Source organism: Equus quagga, chromosome 5 (assembly GCF_021613505.1).
Source record: "Equus quagga isolate Etosha38 chromosome 5, UCLA_HA_Equagga_1.0, whole genome shotgun sequence".
Lineage (NCBI taxonomy): Eukaryota > Metazoa > Chordata > Mammalia > Perissodactyla > Equidae > Equus > Equus quagga.
In genome coordinates, this window is record NC_060271.1 from 4,719,610 (window position 1) to 4,745,355 (window position 25,746).

A 25,746-nucleotide genomic window follows, 5' to 3' on the forward strand; every position below is an offset into this window, starting at 1 on the left:
GGAACGTGGCTACAGCACAGGGTGTGTGCCCGATGGCACCTTTCACTACAGAGGCTGTCACACTGGAGGTAGCGATGGCCCAGACAGAAGAAGGCGTGTGTTCCGGGGGTGCACCCTCCTGACCCAGCAAGGAGGGCACCGTTTTCCCTTGGCCGGGACCCCCAACCCCAACCCAGAGGCCCAGCCTGGGGGAAGGTCTCCTGCTCCCAGGTGGCCCAGGGAACAGGCTCTGAGTGCATGGCCCTGGTTTGAGGTAGTGCCACTGCCCTGTCTCTGAAGCTGCCTCTGGGGCACAGAGCGGCTCTGCAGAGGTCAGCATCAAAAGCCTCACTCTGTGATACCGTGATACAGCATCATCGTCAGGGGCGGCCGGAGCAGACTGAGCCATTTGCCCTGCACTTAGTGGCCCCAGATGGCTGTGTGGTTGTCACTCTGCTGCCTCCAGTATGTCAGTTTTTAACATCTCAGCTCCTGCTCTGCACTCTGTCCCCAACTTGCAAGAAACCTCACTCCCCAGATCCTCAGCTGTGAGGGCAGTAACCACAACCCGTTCATGTCTCGCTCCCTCTAAGGTCCCAGCTTGTGTCTGGTGCATAGCAGATGCTCAGTAAATGCCCCGAATTGAACCAAGTTAAGCCAGGAAGCTTAATGTCACCCTCAATCCCAATCGATGCAGATGGATTCTGCAGGGGGGTACTCTGGGGCTCTTTGCTCGGCTTTGAGACTGCTCCACAGGCCACTTGGAGGTATGAACGCCAGAGAGAAAAGTGGCTGGTAGCCTGAGTTAGGAGTGTGGGGGAGGGGGATGTCATCTGCAAACGTGTCCTGGGTTCTGGCAGCTCTGTACAGCCTCACTGACCCCCGACTGGGCGCAGGAGACACCGAGGGGAGCAGGGCACAGGAGTGAGCCTTGAGCAGACAGTCACGCTCCAGCGATAAACGTGCAGGACCCAGGGGCAGCGCCAAGGAGCCAGGACCAACCGTTCCTGGAGGCAGTGACGTCAGGAAAGCTCTCAGAGGGGGACATCTGTGCAGGGGTTTGAAGGATAAGCATACATTTGCCAGGCAGACAAGGGAGCAAAGGGCGTGCTGACGGTGGGGTGGGGGCAGGCAGCCTGGGAAGGGCACAGGGCAGCAGAGCGAGCATGTGTCCTGGGGCATGGCTGCGGAATTGGAGGAGCAGAGCATGTGGCATGGAGCTGACCAGGGAGGAAGTCTGGAGGTCAGTCACGGACGGTCTGGACCCCAGAGCAATGGGGCTGCGGGCAGGGGAGACATGGTTAGCTCTGCATGAAGCCGGATCACACCATCTACCAGGTGGACTAAAAGACTCAGCAGGAACAGAAAGCCCAAGAGGCCTTCACGGAGGACCAGGGACCCGAGGGATAGCACCAAGGAGGGTTCCCGTTCAGAGGTCAGTTTGGGGGGAGGCAGAAAAGGCTCTTGAGGGCCCTGGCTGCTGCAAATCTTCTCCACAAATCGTTATTTTACCTTCAAAGCTTTAGCAAAGCATGTGAACAGTTGGAACAGCACGGTCCATGGACAGTCATCAGCCCCTCCCTGTGCAGTTCTCAAAATGCTCTTGGGTCCATCATCTCCTCTGAACCTCCGCGTCACCCCACTTTACAGACAGGGAAATTGAGGCCCCGTGAGGTCACACTGAGGTTAGCAGGGTGCCAGGCTAGAACCAGGGAGCAGTTCCATCTCAGCCCTGGGCGTCGGGCTCAAAGCCCACTTCCTTATCTGGGAGGGGGTCCCCGGGGCCGTCGGGCAGCCCATAGTACAAATCTTCCTCTTCCCGCTCTGGCTCCTCTGCACCTGTGTCCGAAGCCTCCTCTTCCTCCTCCTCCTCTGTCCTCAGGGACCGCTGCCAGGAGCTGGACAGGGCTGCCTCCTGCCGCTGCCCCTCTGGCAGCCTGTCCTCCGACGTGGGGGCGTCGATGAGGGCAAAGTCGTGGAAGGGGTCCAGCCGGCACCTGCAGGCCGGCGGCTGCTCCCCCTCAGGTGGAGATGGGCGGGAGCTGCCACCCTCACTGGAGCCCATGTCCAGGTCATCTGGGAAGGAAGCCAAGGGTGCAGAGCCCTGCGGACAGGCCGGGGGGCTGCGGGGCAAACACCAAGAGGGTGAGGGAAACTCGGAGCCAGACTGCCTGAGTCCAAACCTACAGGGCCCGGGGCAGGTGAGGTCGCCTGTCTGGACCTCTGTGTCCTCCCCTGCGCCACAGGGGGACAGCACTCACACCTGCGGTCGTCTCTCAGGACGAGGTGTGCAGGTTGCTTTGCACAGGGCCTCGCAAGGAGTAGGTACTCAAGAAATGGGCACATGCTAGGAGCCAAACCAGGCAGCTCCTCCACTTCCCCACTCAGGGGTCTCCTCTGGGCCTTCACACCCGGGTTTCATTTCTGCCCCTTGTCCGCCTCCCCCACTGGACTAGGAGCTCCTGCAGGGTGGGGGGCGTCAAGGCCTGGCAGGGAATAGGTGCTTAGAAATGTTGGTAGGAGGGGTGAAGAAACGGATGAATGAGGAACAGCAGGGGACAGCGTGGATTGGGGAATGACCCGCCCAGGGTCACAGAGCACATCAGCAGCAGAGTTGGGATTTGAACTCAGGTCCTGCGCACCGCCCCCACCCCCCACCCCACCCCAACCATTCAGAGAGTACTGGCAGATGGTGCGTCGGCACTCAATGCACTCTCCAGTCCCAAGAGCACCCTTCAGCTGGAGTGATTATTCCCAAGCAGGGACCTGGCTCAGGAGGGCAATATGCTCGCGGGCCTGTCTGACCGTCTGACCGAGCCCATGCTCACGTGTCTGCTGCCCCTGTTGCCTCTCAGGGTGCCCCCATGCCCACTGCCCTCTCTACTCCCAGATGGCCCCACCCACCCCTCAGTGGCCCCCGCTCCCCACCGCGGAAGCGGGCGGCGTCCCCACCCCTGCACTGTGCGCACTCACCCGGGCCTGCTCTGAGTTGGGCTTCTTTCTCCCCCATCCTCATCCGAGCCCCTGTGGATGACCACGGCGGCATCCATCCAGGCCTGAGTGTCACGAGCGCCACCTTCTCCTGCATCACTGGCCCCCAGCTGTGGCTGTCCCTGCTTGGGGGCCAGCAGGGGGTGGGGGTCTTCACTGCAGCCCATGACCTTCATCTGGATGTGGCTGAAGTCAGGCAGGCTCTGGTCGTAGGCGGCTTCCTCCCACAGCCGGGTGTAGGGGGGCTGGGCACTGGGGGCAGGCAGACAGCAGGAGAAACACAGGCAGTGGGCAAAGACTCACTCAACAGACATCAGTGCTGTCCCTGGCCTGGCCACTCTGGCCACCTGGTCCCCCCGATCTCAAAAAGCTTTTGGGGGTGGTTGCTGTACCCTGTCCCTGGATGAGGAGGCTGAGGCCCAACAGGGGAGTGGAGGGCGCAGTTCCCACTCTCAGCCCAGGGCTCCTTTCATTCGTGTCTCCAGCGCTAGCCCCAAGGGTCCCGTTTTTCAGAGGAGGACATATCGGCAGTGACCGCCAGCTGTTGGACGCTCCTTGCCTTTGGCCGTGTCAGTGGCTCATCTAACCCTCGCCATAACTCTGGGAGATACTGGGAGGAAACTGAGGCACAGGGACCAGCTGGCTTGCCCAGGATGACACAGACACTGGTGGGGTGCTGGGTCTCCAGGCATCGTCTTCTGTACTGCTGTCTGCAGCCCCTCTGGAAGTGAGGTTCCCTTGCCCAGGGCCCGGAGTGACAGGGGTGAGCCCAACTCAGGGCGGCCTGAGCCCCGCTCTGTCACAGAGGCTGTCCCCATGTGACCTGTCCTGAGGCTGGCCCCAGGTCCACCCGGGGTCTATCGGTCTCATTCCCCTGGGGACATGTGGTTATCTTGTGTGCCAGGAACAAAAATACGCTCACCATCTCCTTCCACAAGCAAAGTAGGGGCGTCCCAGAGCCCCAGTCACAAACCCTGGACCTGCAGCCTGGCCCCTGAGCACAGCCCCGGGTTGGGGGGCTGGTGCCATGCCTGTCCAGGGCTGCAGTGCCCTCCACCATGTCTGGGCGAGCCAGGCCTTGGCCCCTCCAGGGATGAAGGCAGGTCCAGCCTGGTTTGCCATTCACTCCCTGTGAGGTTTGGGGCTTGTGATTGTACTTGTTGAGCCTCAGTTTCCACATATGTATAAAGGGCCTGACACTTCCCACTTCACAGGGTTTCTCTGAGGCCCCAAGGGGGTAATGGGCACAAAGTGCCTGACTGGGTCTCTGGTGCCCAGGAAGCCCTTCTCACTAAAGACGACCAATGGGTACCAGGTTCTGCTCTTAGCACCTTTCCCGTCTTCCCTCACTCGCCCCTCCCTGAACCCTAGGAGGAGGGCCCCATCAGTCCCCCATTTTACAGAGTCGCACAGCCAGAAATGCCGGGCCCCAGGGCTTGTCCCGGGGCCACCATCACGCCTCTGTCGGCTAGAGAAGTCTTAGGCACAGCTGTTTGGGATTTAGGGTCAAACCTGTCTGATTCCTGGTCTGCCAGTAATTGGCTGTGAGACAAGACAAAGTCCCTGTGCCTCCGTTTCCTCATCTGTAAAATGGGAATAATAGTGCCCACCCGACCGAGTTCAGTAATCCATGATTTCTAACAGTGCTTCTCCACAAGAGGGCAGGCAAAGCCAGACGAGCAAGGGGACCAGCTGCCCCCAGGCTCCTGCCCTGACCCCGCCCTCCTGTAAGGGGAGCCTGGCCTGAGGGGCTGCCGCCCTCCCGCCGCCCCTGCACCCACCTCTTCAGTTCCGCGGCGAGCCCGTTCCCCACCAGGCCCGGCGCCTTTGGGGACAGGATGCCTTGCAGGTCGGCGTCCGCAGGCACAAAGGCGATCTGTGGGGCAAAGGGGGCGAGTCTCTGTGGCTGCCACATGCTCCCTGGGCCGCTGTTCCCCCAGAGCACGGTGCAACCTCTCCACATACCCCAGGAGAGAGGGCGACCAAGGGGCCTCCCCGTTTGACAGGGGAAGGGTCTGCTCAGGGCCCAGCACCAGTAGCGGCATGGATCTCTGGGCTCCTGCGCCTGGCTCTGCATTCACCCAGCGTTTATTGAGCACCAGCTGTGTGCCAGGCACTCTTCTAGGCACTAGGGGGCAGCAGGGAGTGAATGAGACTAACATCCCTGCCCTGGAGCAGCTCACACCTGCCCTGTCATTTCTGGGGGTCCCTGACCAGCGCCCAGAATGTGCCTGGCACAGAGTCAGCACTTCATCCCTATCTGGTAAATGAGTGGAGAGCAGGTCATTGTCAGTGTTTCTTGGCACAGGGGCCGTGGCAGGGGACAGAGAGGTAGATAGCCAGGGTTGTGCCCACCAGCTCCTGTCCCTGAACTTTCAGGGGTCAAGAGGTCTCTGCACGTGCAGCATCACGGGCTGGGCACCAGTGGCGGAGAAGAGGTGGGCATAGAGGAGGCAGTGGGACGAGGCAGAAGGAGCCCTGCCTTCGGGGCCCGGGAGCCTGGGCAAAAATCCTTCCTTCCTGTCCTCTCTCCTCCCAGAGCCTCTCTGGGCTCCGCTGTAAAATGGGGTAGCCTCAAAGAGACATTTGTAGCACTGTTCACAACAGACCGCAGGCGGAAGCAGCCCAGTGTCCATCAACGGATGAATGGATAAAGAAGATGTGGGACAGCCATGCAACGGAACATTATTCAGCCTTAAAAAGGAATGAAGTTCTGCCACATGCTACAACGTAGATGAACCTTGAAGAAATAAGCCAGTCACAAAAAGACAAATTCCGTAGGATTCCACTTATAGGAGGTGCCTAGAATGGCCAAATTCGTAGAGACAGAAAGTAGAAGCGTGGGTGCCAAGACTGGAGGGAGGGGGGTGGGGAGTTCTTGTCGAACGGGGACAGAGTTTCAGTTTTGCAAGACGAAAAGAGTTCTGGAGACGGTTGCACCACAACTTGAATATAACTAACGCTGCTGAACTGTCCACTTAAAAATGGCGAAGACGGTAAACTTTATGTCGTGTATTTCACGACAATTAACAAATATAGGGGGCTGGTGCTGCCTGTCTCCTGGGGTCGCTGTGCCGCTTCTGTGAGCTCATATACGAGGAGTCCCCCGCACGGTGCCTGGCACGCGGCAGCTGCTCAGTCACTCACAACTTGATGCTACTGAAGATGAAGTTGCCTGATGTCCCTGAGTCTGGCTCCCCTTGACTGAAAATCTGTCCAATAAGTACTTGATGAGCCCCTACTGTATGACACCAGGTTCATAAACAGCAGCCCCCTTTTCCTTCCCGGAGAGTGCAGTGAGTAAAAGACATTTGTCTGCACAAGAAAAACTGTGTCCTGCTGGGGAGAAGGGAATGATGGATGGAGGGGTTCTGAGAACTCCTGTGAGGGATAAGCTTCCCCCAAAGGTCTGGAAACAAGGCAGGGGCCTGGGTGCATTCCACACCCACTAAGAATGCCCTGCACTTGCCAGCTGGCTCTGTGCTTCTTAGAAGCTGCCCCTTCCTCTGCCTCATTACCTCATGGCCCAGTCACCATCCTCCTCCTCCTCCTCTTCACCACCATCACCATCACCACTACCACCACCATCAGCATCTCCTTCAACATCATCATCATTTCACCACCATCATCATCACTGCAGTCATCATCATTGTCACCATCATCATCATCACCGTCACCACTACCACCACCGTCAGCATTGTCAACATCATCATCCTATCATCACCATCATCATCACTGCCATCATCATCATTGTCACCATCATCATCATCACCGTCACCACTACCACCACCATCAGCATCTCCTTCAACATCATCATCTTTTCACCACCATCATCATCACTGCAATCATCATCATTGTCACCATCATCATCACCGTCACCACTACCACCACCATCAGCATCTCCTTCAACATCATCATCCTTTCATCACCATCATCATCACTGCCATCATCATCATTGTCACCATCATCATCATCATCACCGTCACCACTACCACCACCATCAGCATTGTCAACATCATCATCCTATCATCACCATCAGCATTGTCAACATCATCATCCTATCATCACCATCACTGCCATCATCATCATCATCGTCACAATCATCATCATCATCACCATCACCACTACCACCACCATCAGCATCTCCTTCAACATCATCATTTCATCACCATCATCATCACTGCCATCATCATCATCATCATTGTCACCATCATCATCACCATCACCACTACCACCACCATCATCATTTCCGTCAACATCATCATCATATCATCACCATCATCACTGTCACTATCATCACCATCACCGTCATTATCACCATCATCATCATCACCATTGTGAAAAGCCTGGAGGCAAAGGAAAAGCTGGCACATCTTAGAACACAAGTCCTTTTAAGAGAGGGAGACAGGCAGAGTTGAAGCTGGGGCAGGGAGACCAGACCATGAAGATCCCAGAACATCAGACTGAAGAGTTCAGCCTTTATCCAGAAGCAATGGGAGCCCTGGAAGAGTTCTTGGCAGGAGAGCGCACAGGCAGAATTGTGTTTAGGCAGAGCATTGAGGGGTCCCCAAAGGGAGGGAGAAAGGGGGGGGAGGGAGTCTCCCAGAGAGGACAGATCCATCAACCACCAATCAGGGGCCTGGTCCTGGGCTCCTGCGGAGCAGGCAGGAGGGGGAATGGCGGACCTGTGGACAGAGGCCAAGCAGGACAGGGGAAGTCCTTCCTCTGCCAGTTCTTCCCCATCTCTCGGCTTCCCCGGCCTGTCTCAGCTAACGGGGCAGCCTCCCTGACTGCCCCCCCCCCCAGGGGGGCTGCCCACTTCCTCCTCCTCTCACAAGGCCGAGCCCAGCCGACCACAGATGTGACAAGTCAACTTCAGAATTCAATGAGACGAGCCAGATGGAGGTGCCAGGCCATGCCCAGCCACAGCAGCTTCTGTCCTTTGAGGAACCGGAGATGTCCTCAGAGCTCCTACAGTCTTGGGTTCAAATTCTGCCTTAGTCCAGGAGACCACTATCTCTCACCTGGACCAGAGAGGCAGCCTCTCCACTGAGCTGGCTGCCCCAGAGCCTTCCTTCTCCTCCAGGATGTCAGCCTGACGACTTTCAGAACTGAAAGCTGATTGTGTCCCTCTTGGGCCCCTCAACTAGAGGGTAAGCTCCAGCCGCCTTGGACTGCAGCCCTGGCCCCGCGGAGCTGAGTCCACTCCCTCCCGCCGACCCTCCCCACCTTCCAGCGGCCCCGCGGACCCACATGTCTCGCTCTTTCACCTCATTTCTTGGATCATACTGTTCCTTCCACCTGCAGTGTCTTTCCCCTTCTCTGCCTAGTGAGCTTCTACTTAAGCCACAAAGCCCAGCTCATCTTCTCTCTGAAGCCCACTCCCTCCCCATCAGGCAGAAAGTTGTCTTCTCCGCAAGAACCCCAGCCCCTCGAAGACAGGGACGGCTTAATTCACTTGGGTATTGGCTCCCCTCACCCCCGTATCTTAACTGGCTAATTCCATCCCTTTTCTTTATAGCTCTTTCCATCCAGAAAATTCCCACTTGTCAGGCACTGAGTGGCAGGGGAGGACCTTGAGGGAGCATGGGCACCAGCATCCGCTGAGGGCTCTGGTGGCCCAGGCCAATGAGGCAGGTGGGGGCCGGGGCCTCCCTGGTTGACCACACATTTTCCCCCCGGCCCTCGGTGCGTCGCTCCAACACCCCCACCAGTGCACGCACACCTGCACACGCATACAGAACCCGCCCACTGCCACAAACACAGATCCTGAGAGCAATGTCTTCCAGCGGACTCTGTGCCTGGCGTGATGCCAAGTCCCCCCCAACGGGACCCCACTGCCTCCTCCCCCTGGGCCATGCAAGGTTCGGGGAGGTGGGACCTCCCTCTGCCCAGGTCACAGAAATGGGGCCTAAGGGAGAAGGGATTCGGATCTGGGCCTGGTGGACACAAACGTGTCGTCTCCGTCCCGCCACACTGCTCCCCAGCACATGAACAAACGAATCTGTCAGCAGTTACTCATTAATATCCAGCAAAACTCCCTCTCCCCTCTCGCTCCCTCCTCCCCCACTGCCACCCCGTCATCACTCTGCCCACCACCCAGAGCCACCTCGGTCAAGGGGGAGGCCAGGAAGGACACTCCCCTCCTCACCCCTACTGTGCCCTTGCCATCCCCCAGGGTCCAGCCTCCTCACTGGGAGGAGGATGACGATGGCGGAGGTGACGTGGGTGGCTTGGGCCCCCGAGGACCTCTTCTCCCGGTGACCTCTGCTCGGAGCACAGCACAGACAGAAGCGAGTTGACTGTAAACCGCTCAGTCAATGACTACAAACCAGCCCAGACCGCCCCAGCCCCAAACCACTGACAGCCTGGGGCGGCCGCAGAGGGGGCAGGGCTGGGAAAGCCAGCCCAGAGCCCCAGGAGCCTCGCCTCCTCCCCTGAACCCTCGAGGAGAGCCACCCAGGAGGAAGGCGGGGAGGGGGCTGTGGGGGGTGGGAGGTGCCTGGGCCTGGAGCCGCAGACGTCAGGACCAGCAGGGTCCTGAGATGCACCCCTTCCCCTCCATCTTCCTGAATCACACAGTGGACAAATGAGGAAACTGAGGCTCAGAGAGGAAGGGGCCTGACCAAAGTCTCTCAGGCAATTGGAGACAGAGCCCAAGTTGGGATCCATGCTTCCCTCCTGGTCTCCCTGGGTCTCTCCGACGAGCAGTGTGACCTTGGAAAAGTCACTCAACCTCTCTGGGCCCTGAAGGATTACAGTTCCTCACACGCCCATTCCACAAGGTTGTTGGGAGGATCAAGAGTAAGATTGGCAGCCTTTCACCTAAATACAACACTTCGCAGTTTACAAAAGCTTCCTACATCCCATCTCTTCTGTGTTCTTCATAATAACTCTGTGAGACTGGGAGAAATAGGGGCTTTGGTCCCATTCCGCAGATGAAGGGAACTGCTCAGAAAGATAAAGGTCACACAGAGAGTTTGGGACAGAGCAGGAACTAGAATTCAGGACTCCCAAACCAGTGCTCTTCCCATCACCAAGTTACTCATAAGGCTCGGAGTACCTTGAAACTCCCAAGGACCAAGCACTGCCCAACCCACACTGCCAGTTGCCCGGCCCCACCCAGAACTCAGCATCTCTGGGACGCAGGGTGCCCTCCCGAGGCGGAGGGCTGTGTTTTAAGTTCACACCGCTGAGCTGCCATCCCAGCCCTGACACCCTTCTGAGCTGCGGGGCTCCCCTCTGTAAAGTGGAGCTACGGAGGTCCCAAGCAGCTTGCGACGAGGACTGACTGCACCAGGACGCAGGTGTGCCCGGCAGGCGGCAAGCACTTGCTCACTTTGCTCTCAAGCACGTGGCTCGTGTGTTGGTTTTGCGGTGCCTAGTTGATGGTGCCTAGTTCAGGGCTCCGGATCCAGGGGGCATCTGATCAGTCCTTATGATAAGATGGATGGACAGACAGATGGATGATGGACAGACAGATGGATGGATGGATAGATGCTCAGGAGAGCAGAAAGAAGAAAAGATGGGGCGACAAGGGGAGGATGGAAAGATGATTAGAGGAAGGGGCACAGCGTGTACATGGAACCGACACACAGCCCAGGCCCTCCTGGCCCCTGGCCCCAGCCAACCTACCGCCACCGCCTACCTTGGGGTAGCACTGGCACATGCTCCAGATGACGCCCCCTATCACCATGATGCTGCCCATGGCGTAGAAGGTGCCATAGACCTGGGGTCGGTCGTGGCTCATGAGGAACGTGCCGAGGGCCAGCAGGAAGAGCCCCAGCACGATGAAGCCGATGCGGAAGGTCTTCTCGTCAGCCATGGCTGCCTGGCCAGGCCCGGCCCGTGCACCACTGGAGGGGCCTCGGTGGACCCGCGTGGACACCTGCACTGCTCACACAGGGAGGGATGGCGCTCCGGGATCACTGCAAATCGGGGCTTGGAGTTAAGGGAGGGCAGGCTCCCTCGGGCCCGGCGGCAGTCCCTGGGCACCGGTTCACCGGGCTGGAGGAGCCACACTTCAGTGGCCCTGCCCCCACCCACCCACCTTCTCTCCCTCTCACCTTCCCTCTGGGCATGGAGTGCGTGTGTGAACCTGAGTGAGGGAGGACGGGGAGGGAAAGGGGGAGGTCCCGGGGCTGGGCCCCAGCCAAGCTCTGACATCGTCTCATTTGCCTGTGTGGGGCCGAGCTGTGTGGACAGGCGGCCCCACACCGTCCAGCCACAGGAAGCAGGGTACAGTGCTGCTGCCAAAAGACGTCAGAACGCTGCTGGAGGGCTCCAGGACCCCACAACTGGCATGTCCGGCTCCCGGAGAATTCTAGACACTTCAAGGTCATGCGCCCGTCCCAGCTTCAGGAATCAGAGCCCACATTCACTAGATGGTGACTGCACGTAGGGCGCTGCTCTAAACATGTCACAGGTATTAACTCATTTAAGGGCAAGCCTGCAAGGCGGGGACTGCTGTCCCCACTTCACAAATGGGGACACAGACAAGTAAACCGCCCAAGGTCACGCAGCTAGAAACAGCAGAGCAGCTGGAATTCAACCCAGAGGCTAGGGCAGCGAGCCAGCACGGGACACCGCCTGACGGCAGCACCAGGGTGAGCGTGCAAGCCCTCGAGGCCTGGCGGACTGCAGGACTTGGGTGCTGGCTGCTCCGCCGTGCGGCAGTGTAGCGTTGAGCAAGCTACTGCCCTCTGCCTCAGTTTCCCTCCTCTGTGCAATAGGATAATAGTCCCTCGCAGGACCAGAGCTGTCTTCCACGGTCTCCCTGGGTTCCTCTGTCCCCTTCTCCTGCTCTGCGCTCCACCCAGACCTGCTCGCCCAGCGCTGCCCTCTGCAAAGGCTTGGGTGTGCTAACACCCCCGCAGGACAGAAAAGTCTGACAGCCACCCCCTGCCTCCTAACCCAGGAAGATGCTTGAGTCCTGAGAATGACATTCTGCTGGTGGAATTTCAGGCCCGGGGACAGCCTGATGGGAAAAGTCAGATTCCCTTAGAGGACTATGGGACGATGAGGGTCGCCACTGTCTCTAAAAGAAGACGCTAACTTGTGGTTTGTACAGGGTTGGCTGCTGATGGGGGACCACAGGCTTTCATCTGGCAACCGGACTTAGTCGGTTTGGGGATTTTCCTGTTTGTTGTGTCACTGTCCCCTTCTCCCCAGCACCAGCTGGGCTTGTTCCAGACCGCACAGCCGTGCTCGGCCACACCCTCTGCCTGGTGCTCCTGCCACAAACACTTCTTCCAGCAGCGGTTCCTGCTTCCTCAGCCCTCAGATCCAGGCGGGATGCCTGCTGCAGCTGGCGGAAGGCGTCCCCTGGAACAGAGCTCAGGCGACCCTCAGTGAGAGGTCGCTGAGGGGTCAGAGGAGGGCTGGGAGTCACCCATCACATCTAGGCCTGCTACCCTGGTGAACCTGGGCTGGTGGCTCCTCCCTGGGCTTGAGTCGCATCCCCTGTGAATTGACGGTGGAAGGAGGCCACTTCCAAGGTCTTGTGCAGGGAAGGGACCTAATAGAGGAGAAAACGCTTGGTAATCTGTGATTATCAACAGGGCGGGACCCTCCAGGGAAACCCTATTATCATCACCATATGGAGGCTCAGAAAGGAAAGCGACGAATGCCCCGCCCAGAAAAGGAGACCGAGGCCCAGAGAGGCCCCAGGCAGCCCTCTGGTCCGGCTGTCCGGGCGGGGTAGGAACGGCTCTCCGCGGCCCGTGTCCCCGCGCCCTGGGGACGTCGCAGCACAGTCTCCGTAGGGCGGTCCCACGCCCTGTCGCGACGCACCCGGCGCGAGGCGCGGGGAGGGGCTCTCACGCCCGGTCCCAGGCGAGGGAACGGAGCCGGAGCGGCGGGGACGGCCCAGATCGCCCCCAACCGTCAGCGGCTGAGCTGGGCGCGGACCACGCAGCCCCAGCCCCGCGCTGGAGGGATCTGGTCCCTCTCCGTGCCGAGGGCTCGGGTCACCTGGGCGCGCTGCCCCCCGCCCCGCCCCCGTCCCCCTCTCCTCTCTCCTCCCGGTGAAAAGGGGCGGGGGAGCGACCAGGAGTTAGACGCTCTGGGCCAGGGGCGCCCGGTGACGGGCCTCCTCCGAGCTCCTCCGCAGAGGCGCGGGGCCCCGGGGCAGACGTCCTGCGCTGGCCGCGTCAGGGTGTCCGCAGGCCCCCCACCCTGCCCGCGGGGTCTGGGCGATCGATCGGCGGAGGGGCGGGGCGCGCGGCCGTCTCCCGGCAGAGGGCGCGCCAGGCTCTGTCTTCGTCCGGTCGGAACAACGCGGGAGCCCAGAGAGACCTCTGAGGCTGCAGCGGAAGGGTCACTCGCTCGACAGAGGCGGAGGCCGAGGCTGGGGAGGCGGGTGAGCGGCTCGGGGTCGCAGAGGAGGCAAACAGCACAGCCAGGACTCACGCCGGTCCCGAGTCAGGCTCTTGTTGAGCAGCTGTTTGCAGGACATGCTAAACGCCGAGTGTCAGAGAGCATGGCACTTCGCCCGCCCTTCTGGGGCATGATATGGTAAAGGCTCTGAGGTGTGTGTGAGGCCCAGCATGTGCACAAAGCAGAGAGCTGGACAGACTGGCCGGGCGCGGGTCGGGGGAGGAACAAAGGGACAGGTTCACAGAAGGGACCCTTGAGAAGTCAGTTGGAGTTCTTCTGTCAGGGCAGGAAAAGCAGTTCAGACAAAGAGACCAGCACGTGCAAAGGCCCAGGGGCACATAAGCACTGACACATGGCTGGAGATAAAACTCCAAGTGCTATGTGCACACTGGCCCATACACTGCAGATCCTCCTGTCTTCCCAGAGCTGTTCCTCCTGTGTCAGCTCCATCCTCCCAGTGTTACCCAGGCCGCCATCTGGATCTCCCGGCCAACGTCCTCGCCTCCTCTCTCACAGCCACATCCTGCTGACTCTACCTCCAACATATAAGAATCCCATCACTTCTCACCCCCACCACTGCTCATCACTGGTCTGAGTCCCCATCATCTGTCTCCCTAAGTGGCCTCTGCTTCTACTCTTGCCCCCTGGAGTCTCTTTTCAACCCAAATGCCAGGTCAGACCATGTCACCCCTCTGCTCAGAACCTTGGAATGGCTCTGTCTCATCAGAGCAGAAGCCAAAGACCTCGAGATGGCCTACAAGGCCCTAGATAATTTGTCCATGCCACCCACCCCCTCACCCTTCTGAGCCCACCTCCTGCCATGCCTCCCCTCACTCACTCTTTTCCAGCCCCCCTGGCTCCATGCTCTTCTTAGAACACACAGGCACCCCAGGGCCTTGCACCTGCTGTTCCTGCTGCCTGGAATGCTCTTCCTCCAGATATCTGCGTGGCTCCCTCCCTTACTTCCTTCAAGTCTTTGTCCAGATGTCAGCTTCACAGCGAGGCCTCCCCTGACGTGACATCTAAAGTTGCAGAGCCCCCTTCCCTCAGGTGTTCCTTGTCTTCTTTTCCCAATTCATTTCTCTCAATCGTTCTCGTCACCATCTACCCTACCACCTACATTATTTATCCACCCTGTCTATGGCCGTCTCCGCACTGGAACTCAGCGCCACAGCGGGGATGGTTCGGTTCGCTGTGGTATCCCTAGGGGCTGGAAGTGGGGAGGTGGGCTCTCGAGTCACATGTGGGAACGGAGGGATGGATACAAGTTCTGGGGGGAGGGGAGCATGGGCTGGAGACCTCCTGGGCTCACGCACAGCAGTCCGACAGCTTTCAGGGGCTGACGGGGCCCCTAGGGGTGACTGAGCGGAGGAGTGACCCGATCAGGTCTTAACTGTCCCATGACCCTCTGGTTCTGAGACCAAGCTGGAAGGTGCCAGAGGAGACGGGGGAAGCCAGGAGCAGCTGCCAGGCTCCCGGGACACCTAGGGAGAGAAAGACTGAAGTGACAATTTTTAGGAGTCATTAGTTGCTGGGGGGGAGCTGTGTGTGGGCTGAATGGGAATTTCTGATTGGGAAATTTCTGACCGATTTAAGATGGAGAGCTCCAGGGGGCGGGGTCACCAGCCGACCCAGAGGGTAACAGAAGGCGGGGGGCTCAGGGACAGCGTGGGGGAGGCCTGAGCTCAGAGGCCCTGCCAATGGGCGAGAGGGTCCCCAGCTCACAGCCAGGCCACTGTGGCTCACAAGGGGACAGTGGCTTGCCTCGTCAAGAGACCACTTCCATGGCCTGGCTCAGCCTATAAGGCGCTGGCGACCTGGTCCAGCCCTGCCCCCCACTTCTCCTCCCGTCCCACCTGCGGCTCCTGAATGCCCCTGAGGGGGCACACTCCTCACCTCGGGGAGGGGAAGCTGGGCTCTGCTTCCCAGCCTGGGCCCCCAGGAACCCTCAGGAACTGCAGACAAACCATGCCCCCATCCTCCTGACACACATGGAGACTGGGGTGTGACCAGCTCAAGGTCACACAGCAAGGTCAGGGCCGAGGCAGGATTCAAACCTACGTCTCGCTCAGAGCGGGAGGTCAAGGCACAGACAGGAGGGAAGGGAGGAGAGGAAGGGAAGGTGGCCCGGACGACGGGACCCAGGACTTGGTGACATTCCTTGACTCACTCGTTCAGTCAACAGATGCCCGCAGAGCATCGTCCCTGTGCCAGGCACCATTTCTTGGCTTGAGGGGCACAAACAGGAGAGAGAAAGAAGAAAACCCCGGCTCTTAGGGCTTTCATTCTGCGGATGACAAAACACAATAAACAAATGAAAATGTTTTAAGGTAAAATGTTAAATGGTGACAGGTGTTACAGCAAGGGAGCAGGCAGGAGCCTGGGCGTGCAGGGGCCGGTGGCACTGAGTTTTCAGTGGAGAGGTCAAGCTTGGCCTCACAGAGAGAGCAAAGATGCGAGGAGGTGCGGAGCAGGCTGGGGAGAAGCTTCTGGAGAGAGGCAAGGTGAGTGCAAAGGCGCCAGTGGGCTGACCGAAAGGAGGGCACCGCACACACGGCCCACCCAGGCCACCGCAGGAGTCCGTATTCAAAGGCAGCCAGAACCTCTCTGGGTCCTGAGCCCAGGAGGGACGTCGTCGGCCTGGGTGTGATCAGGCTCATTCTGGCCACGGAGCTGAGAAGAGACGGCAGGGGACACAGGCAGAAGCAGGGAGCCCGGCTGGGCAGCTACCGAGAGGGTCCAGGCCCAGATGGGAGGATCCCAGGCCTGCAGCCCAGCCAGGCCTGAATGGAAACACTGGCTCTGCCTTTATGCTCTGATTTTGCCTCTCTGGGGCTCAGTTTCCACACCTGTGAAACGGGGACAGCACCTGTGGGAGATCGGCCTTGAGGATGTGCAATAATGGCAGGAGGCCCTCGGGGAATGCTGCCCTTATCCAGCTGACCGAGCCCCAGGACTTTGAACCCCTGCTTGCTGTGGGACCCTGGGAAGGTGACTCAACCTCTCTGAGCTGGTCTTTCCCATCTGTGAGTGGGGTGATGTGGAGATGTAGGGATGCGGAATGTAGCTGGACAGAAAGCAGACATTTCTGCCACACATGGAAAGTAAGGAGAGGAAGTGAGCTCCCTGTCAGAGGAGGTATGGGAGTAGAGGCCACACCTTCCTTTGGTGGAGGCCCTTACGAGGACTCTGCATTTGTTATTCGATGTTCCAGCCCCGGGCCTGCAGGGTCAGCGTGTGCTCGCCAGGCCAGCTGCTCTCCTCTCATTTAACCCTCACAACGCAGCTCTGAGCAGGGCTGGGGCCGTGGAATTCCCCATCCCCATTTTACAGATGAGGACACTGAGGCGGAGAGCGGGACAGCCACTTGTGTGAGGCCACTCGGCTGGCGCCTGGTGGAACCCATGCTCGGGCAGTCTCAAGTCAGATCCATGTTCTTTTGGTTCTAAACTCAGGGCGTGACCTTGGGCCAGTCCTGGCTCTGCTCTGGGCCTCTATCTTCTCAAGGGCACTGCAAAATGCCCCAGCTGAGAGCCAGCGCTGCCCCGGCCCGGCCACCAAGCCAGGGGCGAGGAAGCACACGGGCCGCAGTGGGGACGGAGCCGGTTTATTGCGGGCTGTGTGTCCTGCAGCAAAGGCAGAGAAGTGGACCCGCCCACGCAGCGGGTGCCCCTGAGCGCCCCGGCCGGCTAGGCGGCTAGGCAGAGAGGCCGCTCTTGATGCTGCACAGGGGGCCCCGGGGACATCACCCCTCAGGCCGTCCCCCCGGGGCTGCGGGTGGGCGGTGCACACCGCCCCTCAGGCCGTCCTCCCCTGTCCGGGTCCGCGGGTGGGCAGCGCATGGCCTCCTCATAGGTGGGGATGGCGACTGGCGGTAGGGTCCTACGGGGACAGGAGAGGACAGGCGTTAGCAGGGCGAGGGCCACCCCGAGACCGCCGCCAGGGGGACAGGGAGGGTGGGGGCTCCCCACGCCCTGGGCATAGGTGACATGGGCGGGCAGCCCTGCCCACCTCAGCTCTCCACTGCAGCCTTGCCCTGTGGTCAGGGCCACGCTCGCTGGCACACCTCCACACCCTCGTCAGCTCCCTGCAGGGCAGGCCCTTCCCACCTCCCTCCCCCACCCCTGCGGGGCGGGCCCGCGTGGCCTTTGAGACTCCTCTGGGAAGCTTTTGTGACTGTCCCTCCCCTGGCAAAGCTGCCCCTCCTGCTCTGGCCCCACAGCACCCTCCTCTGCTACCACACTGACCCTGTCTGACTGTCCCTAGGGCAGGGACTGAGTGTCCAGGGTCAGAAGGCAGGTGCCTGGGGATGTTTGTGGAAAGACTGAGTGATGGTCCGTGGGCAGAAAGACTCCCGGCTTACTGTAACATCCCTTACAAGATCTGGAGTTGTGGATGCTCAGGGCAGGATGGGAGACCTCAATTCTCCCGTCCGTCTGGACGCTTGAGGCCCTGATATGGGAAGTCCACCAAGTAAGCACCTCTGCTTGTATACCATCAGAGATGGAGAACTCACTACCTACCAAGTCAACCACTTCTATCTTTGAACAGCTCAGCTTTCCTGTGACTTGCCCCCACCCCCTCAGATGAACTACCCCACAGGGACCTGAGGCAGGATCAGGTCTTATGACCTGGCTCTGCAGGCTAGATTCCAAGAACAGGTCACCCGTAGTCCAGCCACACCAGTGGTGATGGGAACGAGACTGGCTTTCAGGCCTCTCAGGGACCTGGCGGGTCACCTGTGGGGAGTCATTGCCTCTTCTGCTCCAGGGACCCTGGGGTTGGGGTGTCACTGAGTCTTGGTCTGGGAGCTACTGTTTCGAGGATGATACTGCCAGATACAGGGGCCAACTAGATGACCTCGAAGGTCACTTCCCACACCGAGTGGTTCAAGGGCTGGTTGTAAGTCTGGGCACTGGCTGGGTCAGCTCCCCGCTCTGCCACTTTCCTGCTGGGAGATCATGGGTCAGTAACTCCATTGCTCTGGGCCTCAGTTTCCCAATCTGTAAAAGGGGGACAATAATGGCCCCAACCTCACTAGACTGTGAAGATTAAATGAGATAACGCAGGGGGCACTTAGTACATGCTCCATAAATGGGGGCCTGGAACAAAACCTCCAGGGCCTCCGTGAGGGAGGGGCATGGGGACGAGACCTATCCTGGGTCTCAGCGTGGCACGGCCCGCACAGGCTCAGAGAGCTGTCACCTGGCCCGTCACTGTGGGGAGCAGTGCACCGCCTGTCTGACAGGGGACGGCGATGGCAGGAGGCCGGCCCGGAGGAGCTCCATCCCAGGGGCTGGTGGATGGGCCGTGCCAGGAACTGCTGCGGCCCCCCACCCCATGAGCGCCCATCGCCCATGGGGACATGACCCCTCTCTGAGCAACGTGTCTTCTCAGGCCAAGCCTGCCGCAGCCCCAGGAGCGGCCCACTGAGGGCAGGCTGGCTGCTGCAGTCCCGGACAGGGTCCCAGAGCTGAACCCCAGCCTGTGAGCCAGTCTGACGGGGGGTGCCAACCAGGAGCCAGATCTGGGCTCCCTACCCAGGGCTCCTGCAAACTTCTCTCACAGACCCTCCTCCTCCAGAAGACAGCTCAGAAGCCCCGCAGCTGAGGAAGCCGGTATGGGGCCTCAGCCTTCCCTGAGCTCCAGCATCTTTTGCAGGTGAGGGCAGGCAAAGAATATCGCTTCTGGAGGCCGGAGAGCCAGATTCCGTTGCTGTGTGACCTAGACCGTGTTTGCATCCTCTCTGAGCCTCTTTCTCCTCTCCTCGAGTGTTGTCCCCATTTTATAGATTTAGGAGAGGGGAAAGTGGAAAAGACTTTGACAACCTTCAGAAAACTGTGGGTGACAAGGCTTCTAGAGTCCCACGTCTCCTGCCCGGCTCAGCTCCAGCCACACCCCCGCCACTCCCCACTTCCTCAAGCCCTACAGACATGACACAGCCTTTGGGTGTGTCTGGGCCCCCCCGGTGGGGCGACGGCGGGCAGGGCAGGGCACAGGCGCCAGGGGAGTTCAGCCACAGCAGGAAGTTTGCTTAGAGGGCAGAGGTGGCGCGGCCAGCGGGGCCCACCCAGGCCCATGTTTCCATGGTGATGGTCCAGGAGGCTCGTGTTTCCCAAGGCCCCGTGTGGGGTGGCTGTCTGGCACTCTTCAGGCCATCTCCGCTCATGGAATATTCTGGATATGATGCCTGCAGTCGCGTGGGGCAGGCCCTCCAGGATGGTGCCAAGGCACAGGAAACTCCGGGCTGGCAGGGTCAGGGGCTGGGCCTGGCACTGGCTCCTCTGCCGTCCAGCTGAGTCGGGCACACGTGGCAGGGAGCCGGGAAGGACAGGGCAGGAAATGCTAGCCCCCCACCACGAACCTCTCTCAGCTCGGTTCACATTCCGCACGACCTGGAGAGGGGCTCTGGCCATCAGGCGGGTGAGTGACGTCACATGGCATCCGATAGCCAGGCCCCAGCTGCGCTCTGCCCCCCACGGTCATGCTGCCCAGCACCTGGTCTCTGCCCCTCAGCTCCCTCTTGAACCGGCCTCGGCTTCCCCTCCTGCACCCAGTCTGTCAGCGGGCACGAGGGCACTGTAAGCTAGAAAGCGCAGCCACAGCAGCAAACGAACGTGTGCACAGATGTGACAGTGGACCCATTTCCCTGTCTGTCACCCCGTCTGAGCCTCACAGCAATCCTAGGGGAATTCAGTCACCACTAGCTGACAGGTGAGGAATTAGGCACGGCTCAGAGGGTCGGAGTAAGCCCAGGACACATGGCTCCTAAAAGAAGGAGACTAAGCAACATGCTACTGAGCAGCCAATGGGTCACTGAAGAAACTAAAGGAGACATTAAAAGAAAGAGCAGAGACTGAAGCCCCCGCGTCTGAACAGGCCCATGCTTTTTCCGCTGAGGGGGCCCCTGCGGGCCTCCCATCCAGCCACCTCATTTAGGGGCCCACACTTAAGATGGGAGCCCCCAGAGGGCAGGGGTTTTGTCCGTTTTCTCCAGTGTGGCATCGTCAGGGTCCTGAATAGGAGCCCGCACGTAGGACAGGCTCACTGAGTACTGGGTAACTGTATGACAGAACAAACAGATGAACAGATGGAGGAATGGTGGCCCCAAGAGGGCAGGGGCCTGCCCAAGCCATCAGCCTCGGAGGCCTTTGCCTCTGACCTGAATTTGCCCCCAGCCAGAGAGGGAGGGCAGGCAGCAGGGCCGGGCTGGGTCAGTCCCAGGGACAAGACAGAGCCATCCGCGGAGGCAGCCTCCCTGACACCCGGCCACCCCAGCTCTCAGTCTAAGCCTTGGGTCTCTGCGCCTGATGGCCCAGGGATACCCCGTGCCCTTCTGGCAGGGCTTCTTCCCTGGCCTGGACAGAATGAAAGCCAAGTGGCCCCACCTGACAGATGCACCTGTGGCCCAGCCCCTGTTGGGTCAACATGGCTGTGTGTACAGACAACACCCACCCCTACACTCAGGCCAGGCTGGCTGGGGTGGGACAGGCTCCATCCAGAGCACCCTGAGGCCTGGCCTGCTTCCACTGACGACTAATCGGTTGTGTGGCCAGGTAGGTCACAGGCCCTTTGAGACCCAGGCTCCTCCTCTGAGAAGTGAAGGGTTTGCCTGGAGAGTCCCCACGGCCCTGCCCGTCCCTCTCACAGCTGGACGAGCCCACGGCCCTGCCCGTCCCTCTCACAGCTGGACGAGCCCACGGCCCTGCCCTTCCCTCTCACAGCTGGACGAGCCCACGGCCCTGCCCTTCCCTCTCACAGCTGGACGAGCCCACGGCCCTGCCCGTCCCTCTCACAGCTGGACGAGCCCATGGCCCGACCACTGGACTAAGTGGCCTCCTGAATACTCTCTTCCTCCGACCTCAGGGAGTCGCGGGCCAGCAGCAAGAACAATCTGTTACGTTCTTTAACTCAGAATGCATTTGGAATCTCTATCAAAATTCGAAGGGTATTTTCCACAGAAACAGAGCAAACAATCCTAAAGTTTATATGGAATCACAAAAGACTCTGAATAGCCAAAGCAATCTGGAGAAAGAAGAACAAAGCTGGAGGCAGCACGCTCCCTGATTTCAAACTATACTACAAAGCTATAGTAACCAAAACAGTATGGATTTGGCATAAAAACAGACACATAGATCAACGGAACAGAACAGAGAGCCCAGAAATAAACCCACACATATGTGGTCAATTAATTTATGACAAAAAAACCAAGAACATACAATGGGGAAAGGACAATCTCTTCAATAAATGGTGCTGGGAAAACTGGACAGCCACATGCAAAAGAATGAAACTGGGTCCCTATCTTACACCACACACAAAAATCAACTCAAAGTGGATTAAGGACTTGAATGTAAGACCTGAAACCATAGACCTCCTGGAAGAAAATATAGGCAGTAAGCTCCTTGACATAGGTCTTAGCAACAATTTTTTGGATCTGATACCAAAAGCAAAAACAACAAAAGCAAAAATAAACAAGTGGGGCTACGACAAACTAAAAAGCTTCTGTACAGCAAAGGGAACCATCAACAAAATAAAAAGGCAACCTACTGAATGGGAGAAAATATTTGCAAATCATATTTCTGATAAGGGGCTAAAATCTAAAATATAGAAAGAACTCCTGCAACTCAATAGCAAAAAAAAATCCGATTAAAAAATGGGCAGAGGAGCTGAATAAACCTTTTTCCAAAAAAGACATCCCAATGGCCACCAGATACACGAAAAGGGGCTATACATCACTCATCATCAGGGAAATGCAAATCCAAACCACGATGAAATGTCACTGCACACCTGTTAGAATGGCTAATATGACAAAGACAAGAAATAATAAGAGTTGATGAGGATGTGGAGAAAAGGGAACCCTGGGGCACTGTTGGTGGGAACGTAAACTGATGCAGCCTCCGTGGAAAACAGTATGGAGACTCCTCAAAAAAATTAAGAACAGAACTACCATACGATCCAGCAATGCCACTTCTGGGTATTTACCTGAAGAAAACAAAAACCCTAACTCAAAAAGATTCCTGTGCCCCCATGTTCACTGCAGCATTATTCACAATAGCCGAGACGTGGAAACAACCTAAGTGCTCATCGACGGATGAGTGGATAAAGATGTGGTGTACACACACAATGGAATACTATTTAGCCATAAAAAAGAATGAAATCTTGCCATTTATGACAACATGCATGGACCTCCAGGGCACTGTGCTAGAGAAAGACAAAAACCAAGCCCAGATACAAAGACCAGACTGGTGGTTGCAAGAGGTGGGGAGTCGGGGTGGGAGAAACAGGTTGAACTGTTTGGGTTTTTTATTGTAAATAAATTGAATTTAAAGAAACATGCATTCTGCTACATTCCTTAACTCAGAACGCATTTTCCCTCTAAGGAGGGGAGCAGGGCGTCGAGGTCCCAGGCCGCCCACAGAGGACTGGTTTAGCTCTAACCCATCCAAACCCAGTGCCTTCAGAGGGCTTCACAGCCAGCAGGCTCCATCACCTCCTGGCTGTGTGACTCTCACCGTCCTCTTCTGTGAACAGCAACAGTAATTCTTACCCGGCAGGCGGCCAGAAGGACTGAGAAGCTGCATGCCAGCCCCTGAGAGGTAGGCACCCCGACACTTGGTTGAATGAGGAAGCACATAATGAGTGCACGCATAAAGCATGCATTCTCAACAGGGCAAAACCAGTCCTGGGGATCTACTGATGATATTCTGTTTATGTATAAAGCACCGATACACACACAGAACGTAAACAGATGTACAGTATATCTGTGGTATTAAAATTTCATGGAGGTGGATTAAGAAAAAAATGCCTAAAAATGCTCCTTAGAGGGAGCAATGATGAAAAAAAAAGGTTGAGAAGTAACGGTTTTCATGCAGGATTGTCTCTCTGCCCCTATCCCACCCCTGGGCCTTTGCACACACTCATGGGCTTGCCTAAACCGCCTCTTGCCACCTTCGCCACTTCAGGGAAAGCTGACATTTACTGTGCACCTACTGTGCAACAGGGACTAGGCAAAGTTCCACAGGTACAGCCTCTCGTTCGCTTCTCCCTGGGTCCCCTGAGCTAGGGAGTAGGTGAGAGCACAGACTCGGGGCTCAAGTCCTGGTTCTGACAGACACTAGTGGGGTGCCCTTGGGCAAGTCACTTAGGGTCTTGGTGCCTCAGTTTCCTCATCTGTAAATGGAGTTAACAATACTACCTACTTCAGAGGCTGCTGTGAGGATGAAAGAAGAAATACATAAAAAGCACTTGGAACGGTGTCTGGTCCACGGCAAGTGCTGTATTGGTGTTTGCTATGATCGTCGTTGTTCCATTATGTCTGTTTTATTTCGGATGAGCAAGCCAAGGATCAGTGGGGTTGCACGATCTGGTTAGTGAGTGAACCGGAGGGGATCCCAGCAGGTCTGACTCCTCATACTCCTTCTGCTGCTCTGCCCCACTGGAGGCTGAGCTCAGCTGCCAGCTCCCTCGAGGAAGCCTTCCTGGATTTCTTCAGGACTCCACAAGCCCATGCTTGCCCCCTCCCACAACTCTGACTGCTCTGGTTGGTCATGTCTGCCTCTCTCAGGGGCCGTTAAACTCCCACAGGACTGTGCCAGTCAACTTCCATGCCCCCAGGGCACAGGCAGGCTGGGTCCAGAGGAGGAAGCCCTTGAGAGTGCTGCGTGAACGCCTTGGGATGGAGTGGGTCCCACCTGCGGCCCCCACTCTGCCCCACTGACCTGCAGCGCTCCTCTGAGGGGTCCACAGTGAGGTAGTACAGGTCCCTGGAGAGACGATATGGGTCCCATCGGGGCTGCCCCCCTGCGCTGGCCTTGACGGACCACAGCAGGCCGCAGAGCAGCAGCAGGCCACCCACTGAGCAGCAGAAGAAGCTGACCGCCCTGAGCAGGGGCCTGGGGGCCTCGGGCATGGGGTGCCCAGTGGGCAGGGCCGGCCGGCCAGGCTGGGCGCCTGCATCCCCTTCACTCCACCAGGCGAAGCAGAGGGTCCCTGCCACCAGAAGCACCGTGCCACTGAGCGTCAGGCAGTAGCGGAGGGTGGAGGCCGCCCGGCTCCCATCACACACCTGGACGTGGAGAGAGAGAAGAGGAAACGGGCCATGTGAGAGGCCTGCTGGCGACCGGAGACCCAGGTTTTCCTTCTCTTCTGCCTGAGGTCACTTTGCAAACCGGGAGAGGTAATTCGACTCCTGCGCCTCAGTCTCTTCATCTGTGGAATGGAGATGATGCTCTCAACTTTGCAGGGCTGTTTGGAAGGTCACCACGTGTCTCAGGTTCCTAGCACCACACGGGGATGCAGTAGGAGCTGGGTAAGTGTGGCTACGGTTCCTCTCTCCGGGCCTCCGAGGCCGCGTCTGCCCGATGGGTATAAGACCCCACTGAGTCTTCCCCAGCCTGGGAGAGCGAACGTCGGGACCACCAGGCCCACCAGCTCACGGCTTCCTGGGGACACACTGCTTTGTTTCAGCCTGGTCACAGGCCCGTGAGGGTGACACTCTCGTCTCCGCTTGACAGAGGCAGACGTGAAAACACGGGTGGGTAGAGGAACTCATGAAAGAGGACAGCCACAGCTCTGAGGTTGAAATTCATGACAGGAAGCAAGACTTTGTGCAAAAACATGTCCACCATGGTCTTTCTTATCACGGTCCTAATTGGGAAGAGCCGAAATGTCCACCTATAGGGAAATGGTGAGTAGACCCTGGCACAACCTCTGGGTGGACTATTAATGACTCATTGAAGAAAATCAAGCTTAGCACAAATGTCTAACAGCAGGGGGAAATGCTTTGATATCTTGCTTTTTCCAACTTAGTTTACCAAATTACTCATACTGTGCTATCTCGATTAGGTAAAGAAAAAATGCACAGGAACAAACAAACAAACCAGAGGGAAACCTGGTCCCAGATCGTGCAGACAGGAAGGGGCTGAAACCACGTCCATGTTGTCCCCAATGCCAGCCTCTAGGCCAACTGTACATGCTGTTCCCTCTGCCAGTAACTTCCCGCTATCTCCCCTCAAGGCTCAGCTGGGTCCTCACCCAAGAAGCCTTCATGGGTGACACTCTACACCAAGTCCCCTGGCCTTCTTGGGCCACAGCACCTGCCTGCCTGTGTTTGACTTCTCTGCTTGGCCTCCTCAGCCGACAGCGAGCTCCCGTAGGCCAGGGTCCACACTGGCCCTGTGCTCTGCTCTACGTCCCAGGGCCTAGCACATGGCTGCTCAGCAAGTATTTGTTGAAGAAATGCTCTTAAATGAGGAAAGGTGTTGCTGGGCAAACGCATATAGTGTGAGAAGTCTCCCTCACAGCAGGGTGGAGGTGGGGAGGGGAGGGAGCACAGGACCCCACTGCTCAGCACCCAGCCAGGGAGCACCAGCCATGAAGAACCAGCCAGGGAGCACCAGC

The 25,746-nt window shown here is 58.2% G+C and overlaps 2 protein-coding genes across 2 annotated transcripts in view; both read right to left on the reverse strand.

Annotated features, from left to right (window-relative positions):
• Nucleotides 1-1,482: 1,482 nt before the first annotated feature.
• On the reverse strand, nt 1,483-10,991 carry BSND (barttin CLCNK type accessory subunit beta). The gene is made up of 4 exons (XM_046660478.1): nt 10,619-10,991; nt 4,752-4,846; nt 2,953-3,222; nt 1,483-2,102 (listed from the first exon to the last, which is right to left on the reverse strand). Exons 1-4 carry the CDS (start codon nt 10,793-10,795, stop codon nt 1,706-1,708), a joined length of 939 nt encoding a protein of 312 aa, XP_046516434.1. The 5' UTR covers nt 10,796-10,991; the 3' UTR covers nt 1,483-1,705.
• Nucleotides 10,992-15,842: 4,851 nt separating this feature from the next.
• Nucleotides 15,843-25,746, reverse strand: part of TMEM61 (transmembrane protein 61) — a 12,780-nt gene continuing 2,876 nt past the window's right edge. Inside the window, exons 2-3 of the mRNA XM_046663242.1 lie at nt 24,066-24,412; nt 15,843-17,229 (exon numbers count right to left, since the gene is read on the reverse strand). Coding sequence (XP_046519198.1) covers nt 17,100-17,229; nt 24,066-24,412 — 477 coding nt within the window. The 3' untranslated portion in view covers nt 15,843-17,099. The remainder of the gene's footprint in view (nt 17,230-24,065; nt 24,413-25,746) is intronic.